The sequence below is a fragment of the Poecilia formosa genome, unplaced genomic scaffold, assembly GCF_000485575.1.
Source record: "Poecilia formosa unplaced genomic scaffold, Poecilia_formosa-5.1.2 Scaffold94, whole genome shotgun sequence".
NCBI classification, from domain to species: Eukaryota; Metazoa; Chordata; class Actinopteri; order Cyprinodontiformes; family Poeciliidae; genus Poecilia; species Poecilia formosa.
This window is the reverse complement of record NW_006800033.1, coordinates 1,209,493-1,221,748: the sequence shown is the minus strand read 5'-3', so window position 1 is coordinate 1,221,748 and position 12,256 is coordinate 1,209,493. Positions and strand designations below refer to the sequence as shown.

The window sequence follows — 12,256 nt, the reverse complement described above, 5'->3', positions numbered from 1 at the left end:
CCTCCACGTCTCCCGGTCAGCTTGGCAGCTAGTGGCCAAAATGAGGAATCAATTAAACAGTTGAATCATCATCTGGTCTGTATCATCTGCTGTAAACAATATGCTCAAAAGACGTTTGTTCACTGGTCCAAAGTAGATACGATGGTCTTGGTGATAGCTACATATTCCAATTATACAGGAAAAACACCATTCTAGGAAGCCAGAGGGGTGGGAGATTAGAAGCACTGCAATTCTTAGCACACGAGTCCATTACATTAGCCAGAAGAGTCAATTTACTCAGTCCTTAATTGTCTTTTTGTTCCAGTGAGAGCAGTGGAGAAATTCTTAACAATAACTGTGTGATGGAGTACCACCAGACTACAGGCACCCTGAGCGCTCACTTCAGAAACATGGTGAGTTTGGGGGCGGGGGGGATCTTTGCTGCCTACAGTGCATCCGGGTAGCATTCACAACGCTGTGGTTGTTACCACAAATCATTTGTTGTTACCACAGCTTACTACTTGTGATAAATTCTGTTGATTGGATTTGATTTGGAGAAACACACACCTGTCTGCATAAAGTCCCACAGCTGTCAGAGCGCAAACACAAAGCACGAGGTCGAAGGAGTCGTTTGGAGACCTCTGAGATCGGATTGTCTTGAGCCACAAATCTGGGTTTGTGCTGCTTTGAAGGTCACCAGAAAGTGAAAACATGTTATTCCAGTTATGCATCTCAAAGAGTTCAATTCTACCCTGCAATCAAATTCTAAAAATGAAGGTTATTTCTTTTAGATATGTTGAATCATAGAATTAAAGTGGAGAAACTAATATATTGATGAAAGGCATGCAAAACAGATCCACTTACATACACAGCTCGTAACCTTCTCAGGTCGGTGTCAGGACACACAGCTGCCCCGCCCTTAACCCACACACCCTACGGTGCCGTGCCCTAACAAGTGAAAACAGTTTTTGTGGAACCAGGTGGATGTACAAAATACTAGGTAGTTCGGTCTATATTAAGACATGCTAAAAATAATCTTGTGTTTACATTTTTTTTTATTTACCTTAAATAAAAAAACTCAACCATATTTAGTAGCTAGAATTTGGAGTAGTCATTTTCCATATGATGTTATCAGTCTCTCACTTGACCTCTATGTAAGGTTGAAAGACGTCTTAAATGTTTTCCACTTGTGAGCAACTTTTTAGCTCTTGGATGATTGATTTCAAAATGTCTTAAATGTCCAATTATGGGACTGTCCACGCGTCTCACGCTGCTCTACAGGTGTAACTTTAAATTTGACTAAAAACACCCTCAGTCAACAAAATCCCGTTCCAAATTCTCAAATTTGACATGGTCATGTTCAAAAAGTGAAGTGGATGAAGAAGCAACTCGCATTCCAGGAGCTATGAAAAGGCAGGGCGTAGAAAACTTCAATGATAAAGGAGTTCTCATTTGAATACTATGTAATTATAACGGCGATAGGGACTATTCATGTGCAGGGGATGAAACTGGAAGCACTGTAATTAAATGCAAAACTCAAGTTAAAAGTTATAAAATAAACACCCAAACGGAGAACCGCTTGAGACTGAATAAGCTGAGGAAGGTGGGACTCTAGTGTGGACAGCGGGACGAGACTCTGTGTTTTTCTTTTTCTTTTCTTTTTTCTTTTTTTTTTTAAGTGAAGTTGCTTCCAAAAAGGGCTGGAAAGTTCAAGGAAGCAGTCTGTGTTTGTGTTGGGGAGAAATAGCTCTGAAAATATGGAATCCGAAGAGATTTCAAAGAATAAAGGGCTTGCTTTCATGCTATTCAAATACTAGGATGTCATTTGATGAGCTGGAAGCCGAATTTGAACTTGGTCAGAAATATTGTACACTCGGCCTCAAAACTTTGCTGGATTAAATTAGAATAATGTTCTCATCCAACCTCGCTCTTCACCTTTGGAAAAATTCTGATAAATAAGAATGATCACACAAAGGGTATTATCCGAAAGTGTTCCAGTTTTCTATTAGCACAATCGTCTGGAAAATTCACAGAAGAGGCCGAATGCCTGGAAAAGAAAACCTTCAAACTGAAATTTCTGACAAACTCTGGGAAAAAGCTTCTGCCACAATGCAACAACAAATCAATAAAAGAACACACCGAATGTAATACAATATGTAAACGTCAATGCGTGCTTGTTAAACATGCAGAACTTCATAGATGCTACAACAATATCACACTGGACTTTTGCATGAAAAGTGAAGTGTTCCTTTACTTTCCTTTACATGGAAAGTAAAAACATATTACATTGAATCCTCAACCTTTTCTGTGTACTGAAAAGTATATTATCATGAGAATTCGTGGACCTCCTCAGATTCATGGACGAATTGTGAATCTGTGGATAAAGCGGATCTTAACATACGTTCCCCTTGAAAGAATAACACTATTCGGAATGGTACAACTCATGTTTGCGAATAAAAGAGGAAATATTATTAAGCGCAGAAGAAAGTGGATAATGATGGTGGACATTTTAATTTTCATCCTTGAGAAAATCTTACCAGATTTGCTTTGTCAAAACGATTTTCTTTCAATACAGTTGGATTTTTTTTTTTTTATTATATATGATTCTGATATACTTTTCCGTATGTAGGGTACCTAATTTATTCAGACTAGCACTGTTTTGTAATTGGTATTTATTTATTTATTCTGCTGCTAAAAAAGTACAAATCAGAATCACCTTATTGTGATTGCCAGTAGACAAGCTCACAGGCTGGGAAATTGATTTGATATGATGGTGAAAAAAATTAAATAAGAATATGAATATGAAAAATATGCAATATATAAACAGGTGCAAAGTAGCAGGTGGATGGTGTGGTTGTGTTATGCCAGAGCCTTGTTCATCAGTCTAATGGCTGAGGGAAAGAAACTGATCTCATGAGGGGAAGTTCTGGTCCAAATGGGCTGCAGCCTCCTGCCTGGTGGGGGAAAAACAAAATGTTCCCAGATTGATAGGCTGCAACGAATGCTTCTTGAAGATCTTGGTAATTTTGCATGTCCCTACTGTGTATAATGTGCATTAACATATTTAAAACCTCATCTTTTTTGTAGTCTTTGAAAAGGATCAAGCGATCGGACAGACGTGGAGCAGAGTCAGTCACAGAAGAGAAGTTCACCATCCTGTTTGAGTCTCAGTTTAGTGTTGGAAGCAATGAGCTTGTCTTTCAAGTTAAGGTAAGGCTATACATAGACAAAAGTCAACAATAGAGTTACATTAACATTTACAGGAAAAGACTGGAATCAGTTGTTTTTTTTTTTTTTGTTTTGTTTTTTTTTGTAATTGTGGAAATCTGTTTATCCTCAACAAAATCTAAGCTTCTGATAAAACGTGCCGTGCGGTTTGCGTACGTTTCTATGTATTGTTGCTGTACGTGCACAATTTTGGTTGTGCCGACTAAATGTTGTTGTTTTTTTTTTTCTCTGAACAGACATTATCACTTCCTGTTGTGGTGATAGTTCATGGTAGTCAAGACAATAATGCCACAGCAACTGTATTGTGGGACAATGCGTTTGCAGAGGCAGTAAGTAAAATGCTTGTGTGGGATTGATTGTGTGTCTGCTTTCCAAATTTTCTGTAGATGTGGTCGCATTTTCGAAATTCTTGTGCATTTTTAACTCTTCCAAAACGTCTATAGATAAAAAGAGGACTAAACTTTTTTTTTAAGCTTTCATTTGTGTCTTGTTACAATCTTTTCTCCTTGAAGGAAACAATAGTTCAAAGTTATAAAATAAACACCCAAATGAATAATTAAATCTATTAAATAAAATATAAACTGGAGACAAATCTCACAGATCTGAATGTGGTAGTAATACATTTTTTAAACACTAAATAGTTAAGTCTTAAAATAAAAGGTTGAGGCATCTTTTTTGTATTTAGGACCAGTAGAGTTTAAACATACATGTAGTCAGCAATTATAGAGAAATTTATGTTGGTCAAGCCTGGGATAATCAATGTGAAAGCTTGTTTTCAAGAATATTTTGTGGAGATATACAAATGTAAGAATTCATTTTTTCTGTTTACGAGGCACATGTACATTTCTTTACACTTTAATAGAAAGTAAGTTGTAAAAGCAGTTTTTCTTTTTAAACATTTGCCACCTAAGTAAATACTAAGGTTATAAAGTAGCACATTAATGTAACAGAGCTTGGTGTTTAACTTTTTAATAAAGGCAGTAAAAGTTGGGTAAGAATTCCTTTCTTTCCTTTCGGTCATAAAAACTTTCGCACATATAGTTGTGTACACATCCTGTTAATAAACATCCAGCTTTAGTCTCATTTGCTTGCATTGCTACTGGTAGTTAGCTTGTATATCATAACAGCATTTAGCAATTCCTTTCAATTTCAGATTTAGCTTATTTGCTAAGTTTGTGCACAAATTCAAGGAATTTGACTTTGTTTCCACGTCTGAAAGATGGTGAGGTTACTTTTGGGTTTGACGTCTTTTCAAAATCTCTGTTTTGGCTTTAGATATAAACTAGTTCTTGACCTTAACTGTTTTATGCTTAGTTTATTCTTGGTTTTATTGAAATTTTCCTCATTAAGTTTTTTTTTTTAAGTTGTTGCTGTTTAAGAAAACTTCAATGTACTTGAGCATTTTTTGTCACCATTTGTGCTGATTACGTCTATATCTACAATATAATAAGCATCCATTATGCAAACATTTGGACCTGGAACCCGAATGCATAGTATGTGTAGTCGTCACTGGAACAAAGTCATTGATTAATGCGCAATTCATGATGTCGTAAGCGAAAAGCTGCTTATAAGAATGCATGTTCATTTATGTGAGTGATGTCACTGAAAGTTTTTTTACATTTTGTTCCCATCAGGGTCGAGTGCCTTTTCTGGTGCCAGATAAGGTGCTTTGGCCTCAGCTGTGTGAAGCCATCAACATGAAGTACAAGGCAGAGGTGCAGAGCAACAAAGGGCTATCTGAGGAGAACCTGGTCTTCCTGGCTCAGAAAGCTTTCAGCAGCTCCAGCAACAATCCTGATGACTACCGGAGCATGACGATGACCTGGTCACAGTTTAACAGGGTTAGCACCAGTCTGCTTACCTCGTGATGCTCTGAGCAAACATGCAGCTTTCAAAAATAGTGTTCAGTTAATCTGTTATCGTCAGAGTTTTATCACTTTATTTAGATGTTTGTTTGTTTTTTTTTTTTAAATCCTTGAACTCGTAGTACATAATGTGTTTCAACCGCAAGCTTTGCTCTTTTGGCAGCTTTCGTTGTCAGTAAGAGATTCATACACTGAAATATTTCCTGTTTCATTTGTGGCATCCTCGCTGCTCTTCTCTGTGGTCAGCTTGAGTGAAAATTCTTCATCGGCAGTCAAGTCTTCATCTTAATTGTCCTGTTTGTCCACGTAGAATAATGCCGGAGGCTCTATTTACTGGCTTAAAACAGCCATTATGGGCAGAAAATGCATCTCCATTCACCATACACTCTTTCTCTTTGGCTGATCAAACCATTATGTGTCAGCCCTTTAGAAAAAAAAAAAAAAAACTGCATGAAGGTCATACACAAACACGTGGCTATGTCCATTCATGCAATGAACATACACAGTGGAAATTATGTATCAGTGGTGGGACTCGATTAAAATTTTAACTCAAGTTAATTAATTACAGTTAATATTTTAATTGAAAACTATATATCTACAAAAAGCAACATTTTCAATTTAAAAACACATTTAGCTGCTAAATCATTGAATGAATAGGAAGGTGAGCTCAACAGCATATTTTTTTGTTTTTTGTTTTTGAACAGTTATTTACATAGTTCAACCATAAAATTGGTGCAAAGTGCTGTTGTGCCCATTCAGCTTTCAAGTATTTGAGGAACTTCTTTGAAAAAAATATTTTTTAGAAATGTGAACGGTGACAGGCTAACTCCTTTTTCCACAATACGCATGCAACTGCAGTTTTTTCCAGGGTCCCATAAGATTGGTTTATGAAGCCCCCATGAGCCAACAGATGCAAGTTTGTTGTCCATTGCTGCTGTTTGCGGATGTACCTTGTGCATCAGATTAGTGGGTGTACCAGAAACATGCAAATACAAAGATTCTGGCTGGAGCCATTTTCAACAACAACAACAACAAAAATAAATAATAATCGTGTTAACATTTTTAATGCTTTAAAATATATGTAATATATATATTTATCATAAAGTACTTGTTAAAGTCCTGTCTCTATATAATTTTCCTATAAGTGAACCAAGCTGATTTAGAGAAATGTGAAAAATAATAAATAAATCAGTCAAACTAAATCCTGCATGGTTTTTAAGAGATTTTCCCCCAATATATTTTCTGTCCACAGGAAAGCCTTCCAGGAAGGAACTTCACATTTTGGCAGTGGTTCGATGGTGTGATGGAGCTTACAAAGAAGCATCTCAAGCCTCACTGGAATGACGGGTAAGGAAGCTGTAGATTCAGTTTTAGTGTTTTGCTGTAAATCGTGGCTGATCAGACACATGAAGTAAAACACCACATGAACTTCATTCATTTCATTTTGACTTGTTTGTTTTCACTTTCTAAGGCGCTAAATGTTTTCGTACATTCTCATTTTATGTTTCACATGGCAACTAGCAAAACAAAAATGACCTAAGTCAGAAATAATTTCTTTGTATTTACAAGTGTATGTACAACATTCTCTTTGTAGAGCTATTCTGGGCTTTGTGAATAAGCAGCAGGCTCAAGATATGCTGATGTCAAAACCCAATGGTACCTTTCTTCTGCGCTTCAGTGACTCTGAGATCGGAGGTATAACAATTGCGTGGGTGGCAGAAAATCCCAACAAAGCAGGTAGGATGTGCTGGATGTCACATTTGAGATTTTCTTTGGCTTTAGAAGATGCAAATGAGTCGAACAATGTGTGCATCTCTTTCAGAAATGTTATTCTTTGCACAGCTTTGAAGCTAGTGAAGTGTCAACCGCAAGAAAAAACAGGAAAACAACTTGGTATCTCAAGTTATTTGTACTGACCTCTTCAGTAAGAGTTACTTGCGTAACATTTGTCATTTCTCATAACTTTGGTGTTGTTTATTTTGGTTTTCTTTGAATCATTTCTACAGGACCCTTTGTAGCCACATTGCTTTATTCCTGTTAAACTTAATTTCTTATTTAAGAGATGCTCTTTTGTTTTACAGTTTCTTTTATTTTAGGTGGAATGTCTGGAGCATTTATGTTCAGTCAGTGTCTTTCACTGCTCGGCATGCTGTGTGTGTTCACAGCTCTGAATTGTGTCAGAGCAATCACAGCTCTGTAATGTCACCCCGGATCCAAGAGGGTCATCTAATAGTTTTAAAGTTCTCTAAAGCAATCCTCCTGCAAGACTGAATAATTTGCAAATAAGCAACTCTGGTTCTAAAAATGAAATAGAGATGTGATCTTGCCATTCAGGAAATGGCTTCTTCATTTGGGGGGGAAAAAAGTGCCTTTAATCCAGCTGTGTGGGGGATTTGTGTCTTGACTGACCCCACTTTCTAAAAATCTAGACATCTGGTGTCTGGTCCAGGGCTGTGGCCAAATCGTGGGTTTGGCTGCAGCAGCAAAGACATCTCTGAGGCCCCGGCTTTCCAGAATAGTCAATATCAATTATAAAGTTCAGGGGCTGTTTGAAGAAATGAGCACCACCCTTCAAAAGACTTGTGACCTTAAGATGAAGGTGAAGTCTTTTGATATCCCCCCACCCCCAAACCTTAAATTAAATGTTAGTAACTTTCCAGGAAGGACCCAAAGGTTTACTGGCTTCCCTTGTGGTTTTGTCTGAAAGCATTATTCATTTATTGGTTGAATTAAATGAACTAATAAATTCATTTATTGGTTCAGCAGATTACAGTACTACCTACTGTAATCTACTGAAACAGATTACAGCAGGTAATCTGTTTCTGATTACCTACAAACTGGTCCCAGTTGGCAAAGTCCTAATTGGTCTGATAGATTGTTGCGCCACAGATGGTTTCATGGTGATGGAGCTTCCTGACTTCACTGTGTTTAGATATATACAGGTACTGTCACATATTTTACCTAAAATGCAATAACAGAATTTGAACCAGGTGAAGCAAAAACTATGTCACTAGAGGAATTCTGGGTAGAGCACATTTACAAAGAAGTCAATCAGTAATCAGACCTGGATGTGACTGGTGAAGTTAAGCCAAAAAAAAAAAAAATGTTCTCTCACAATTTAACAACAGCATCATATAGGATGCAGTTGGTTGGGATTGTTTTTTTTTTTGTTGTTGTTGTTTGTTTCTTTTTATCTTGATAGTTTGCTTTTTTATTTTTGTATTCTTAGGTTAGCTTCCTATAATAACATGTGCTTAATGATGTGTCTGTAAATAAACACCTGCTACTTTACCCAGTGGTAACATTTAGTTTCTGTTCCTATAACTCCTCATCATCTGAAATTTTCCCCTTGAAAGAAATGGGAGAGTGTGATTGCTGTTATTGATAGTTGACTCTGTGTGTTTAGGTGAGCGGATGGTTTGGAATCTGATGCCCTACACAACTAAAGACTTCTCCATTCGCTCTCTGGCCGACCGGATTAGCGATCTCAATCACCTCCTGTTCCTCTATCCTGACAGACCCAAGGATGAGGTGTTTGCCAAATATTACACGCCACCCCTCTGTAAGAAACTCGGTTCCAACAAGCTCCAAAATTACTGAAGCAAGAAGAAGATTTTGCTCAAAACTGAATTTGGTTTTACAATTTCCCCAAATTTCTTTATAGCTAAAGCGGTGGATGGTTACGTGAAACCACAAATCAGACAAGTAGTGCCTGAGTAAGTATTTCCTGCCCGTGCTTTTCCTCTTATTCCTCCATTTCTGTTTTGCCGCCCTACTCTTCCTTCTCTGCCATCCACTTGCCTGTTATTATTCTGAAGCAGCATTTAGAGTTAATCACCCAGGGCCGGACCTTGAATTCAGGTTAGCCATTAGTTAGCTGTTACAGTTGGAGGAGGCTAATTAAAGATGGCGGGGGTTCCTGCATGAGCTTGTCTTCCACTCATCATATGAGTTAGGCTTGTTAGTTATGAAGCTGCACTGCCTGCCTATCTCCATGGTAGGTTTCGCAGCACTTCAGAAAATGGACCCAAGGATATAGAAAAGCACAGGAAGCACGCTGAGAATTGTTGCTTAGGAAACCGCCGAATCAATTCTCATCAATCTTTTGTTCCAGATTTACAGTTTAATTTTGTTTTCTTTTTTGTTTTGTTTTTTATTGGGTGGCGGGGGTTTCTTTTGCAGCTTTGCTACAGCTAATCCAGACCCAGCCAGTGTAAATCCATCATATATGGATCAGGGTGCCTCTCCAGCACCTCCTAATCACTCTCACACTTATGCGATGTACCCTCCTATGTAAGTTGACAAGACCCTCAAAAATATAATCTCCTCTGTGTGGATTTTTGTTGCCTTGTCCAGGCGTGAACGGTCTCTGCTTCCCTTGACAGGGCTGACCCCGTGTTGGACGGCGACGGCGACTTTGACCTCGATGACACCATGGACGTGGCGAGGCATGTGGAGGAGCTTCTTCGAAGGCCTGTGGAGAGTCAGTGGGGTGGCCAGCAGTCCTGACCCCTGACCTTGTGACATGCAATGCAACCAAGCAAGCCCTGCCCTAACTCCTGCCCCACCTGTTGTTAACATGGTTTAATTCCATTCATCTCTCTTTTTTTTTTCCAATACCGCTAAAATGTAAAATTGTTAATAATGGCTGTCTTTTTCCTTTTCCTTTCAGTGTAAGAACATGCATGTCAGTGATTTCCTATAGTTTATTTGTGTCTCATACGTGTTTGTAAAACAGACTAGATTAAACCAACCTACAATGTTACAGTGTTGTGAAAAACAAAGGAAGAAATATTGTCCATGGAAATTGTGCATGTATTTTCAATTGATCTTAAAATCCATTTTGAAAAATATGCTACTGTATGATGTTATTTCAGAAGTTGAATGTTTTGTTGTTTTTGTTTTTTTTGTTTTATATTATCTGCTTTGTAAAATTGTTATTGTTCTGCTAGTGACACTGATCTTGCCCTTTGACAAAAGAAAAACTTTAAAGAGGAGTTTTACCTTCGCTCCTGGAAAAATTATTCATTGCTTGTCAGTTATTCAGATGTCTATACACTAATGTATGGCAGAGTTGCTCTCTCTCTCTCTCTGCGCTCTGCCCCAGACTGCACACACATCAGAACACGGTACTCGCACGCAAGCTTAAGATTTATTTGTGTCCGATTTGTTCACCAGCTGCAAAGGAAAGGAGCTCACGCACCTCCCTTGCTCTCACAGGGCTATATGTCTTCTCTTTATACACAGAAATGCAAATCTAAGCATTTACCTAGCGCTGCAAGCTTGTCCTCTCAGGTCCCACTGCTCCCCTCATCGATGCTACCTCGCATTGGTCTCCTGACAGTTGTTCGTATTGGTTCCTTCACTGTTTCTGCACAGCCTGTCTCCAGTAGGTACAGTCAGTGAATTTTGTGTTCTAGTAGTTTCCTTTGACGTTTGTGAAGAAGATCCCTCGCTGCAAAAGGGGCAAACATCCGGCTGTTTTATGCTTGAAGCCACTCTCGTGAAGGTGTCCGGAGTCTTGAAGTGTCTTGCGTCTGTTTGGTTATGCCTAAATATTCTGCGTTTTCTGCGTCCTCGTTCATTTATTTTGTGTAACTGCATCATGACACTGTGGCATGTGCATGTCTCTTTGTGACAACTTGAACAAGCAAGCAGCAAGTGTTGCAAAGCAAAAAATAAATAAATAAAAGAGAAGGCTTTAAAGGTTTGCCAGACTGAAGGTCTGCTGCCATATTCAGAACCTGCAGGATGTCACTTTGCTTCTACGTTTGACTTTGGTCCTCAGAAACAGACTAATTATTGTTGTGCATCCCCCCTGTTCATTTCACATAGATCGGAATTAAGACAGTGTTGCAACCTCAGGAATAAATTGTTGCAGGACCAGTGTTTAAGCCAAAAAAGAAAACATTGTATACAAAAGATAATACATTTATTTTATATATGATATTGTTTCTGTGGCACTCCACAGTTGAATGTAACCACTTTAGATCAGACTAAAGATTCACAGACAGTTTGTGGAAATTTACGTAGAACTAGAAGTAACTCACAAACAATACAGAGCAATTAAAAATAAATATGTATTTTTTATTAGCTTCTTGATCACTATATTTAATGTTTTCCCTGATTTAATTTCTTTTTTTATTTTACTTGTCCTTTTTTTGAAGAAGAAGAAATCTCAAGCCGCAGGTGACTTTTTGACAGAACCCCAATGCCATCCTTCTCATCCTTTTTCAGATTTGTTTCACTGTAGACCGTTCATGTTTCAGTGAGATAGATGGCGCTGTGTGTTGTTTGATGTATATGTACTTTGTTTGTTGTTTGAGTTTATCACTTGGAGACTGTTCAAAGAGCCACAGCTGTTGAGTTGAGAAGAATAAAATAAAGTTTTATAAATAAATTAGTTTTGATTTTTTTTTTTCAAAACCCTTTTATTCTTAGAAAAACAAAACCCTTTTATTCTTAGAAAAATATATAGATAATTGAATAGGGTATGTCTCAGGTGCAAAATTGGGACAGTTTGTTACCCCAGCAATCTGCTTCTCAGTTTGGAGTCACAAATGGTTCAGTTTTTCTTTTTTTTATTGTTTCATAATTTTTTTATTATTATATTTAGCTGTGCATGAAGAAAAACCAAACTGATACACTGAGTGGAAGGCCACACAGAAAGGTCCAGATACCCAATTAGGTATACTCCTTCCTGTAATGTAACTTTGTTATCTATAAAATCCAATTAGATTTTTTTTTTCTTTTTTTTTTTTACCGGTAATTTGACAAATCACTCGCAAGACAGAAAAACATCATGAGTATAACTAGGTCCTTAAAAACTAATCAAATTATTTAAAGGGACATATTGAGTCTGCTTGAGTTTGTTGTGCACTGCAACTTTTATTTAGATTTATAAATCACAATAAAAATAAGGAGGTTGGTTTTAACCCATGAATTAACGAGTATAATCCATGTTAACATTTTTTCCTTCCTTAAAGTAATTGTCTTCTTTTTCCTTTAAACTCACCAGGACACCAAATTGGAGTCATGAGATGGACATGAATAAATTCAGTGTTGAGGTTTCTACTCTGCCTTAAAACCTATGCTAACCTTTTGTGCTTTGATTGGTCAAGCTTAATATGACGCTCCGCCCCATGCGGAAGTGGCGCAAACCTCCAACAAATAAACATTTAGAA

General features: G+C 37.6%; 1 protein-coding gene across 2 annotated transcripts in view; it reads left to right on the top strand.

Moving 5' to 3' along the window:
- stat5a (signal transducer and activator of transcription 5a) overlaps positions 1–11,467 on the top strand; it is a 58,703-nt gene extending 47,236 nt beyond the window's left edge. For both annotated transcript variants that reach the window (XM_007558122.2, XM_007558123.2), the window contains exons 10-19: positions 305–392; positions 3,067–3,189; positions 3,444–3,536; positions 4,842–5,048; positions 6,325–6,419; positions 6,667–6,809; positions 8,479–8,634; positions 8,737–8,788; positions 9,255–9,365; positions 9,458–11,467. In XM_007558122.2, the coding sequence (XP_007558184.1) occupies positions 305–392; positions 3,067–3,189; positions 3,444–3,536; positions 4,842–5,048; positions 6,325–6,419; positions 6,667–6,809; positions 8,479–8,634; positions 8,737–8,788; positions 9,255–9,365; positions 9,458–9,581 (1,192 nt within the window). In that variant the 3' untranslated portion in view covers positions 9,582–11,467. The remainder of the gene's footprint in view (positions 1–304; positions 393–3,066; positions 3,190–3,443; positions 3,537–4,841; positions 5,049–6,324; positions 6,420–6,666; positions 6,810–8,478; positions 8,635–8,736; positions 8,789–9,254; positions 9,366–9,457) is intronic.
- Positions 11,468–12,256: the final 789 nt, after the last annotated feature.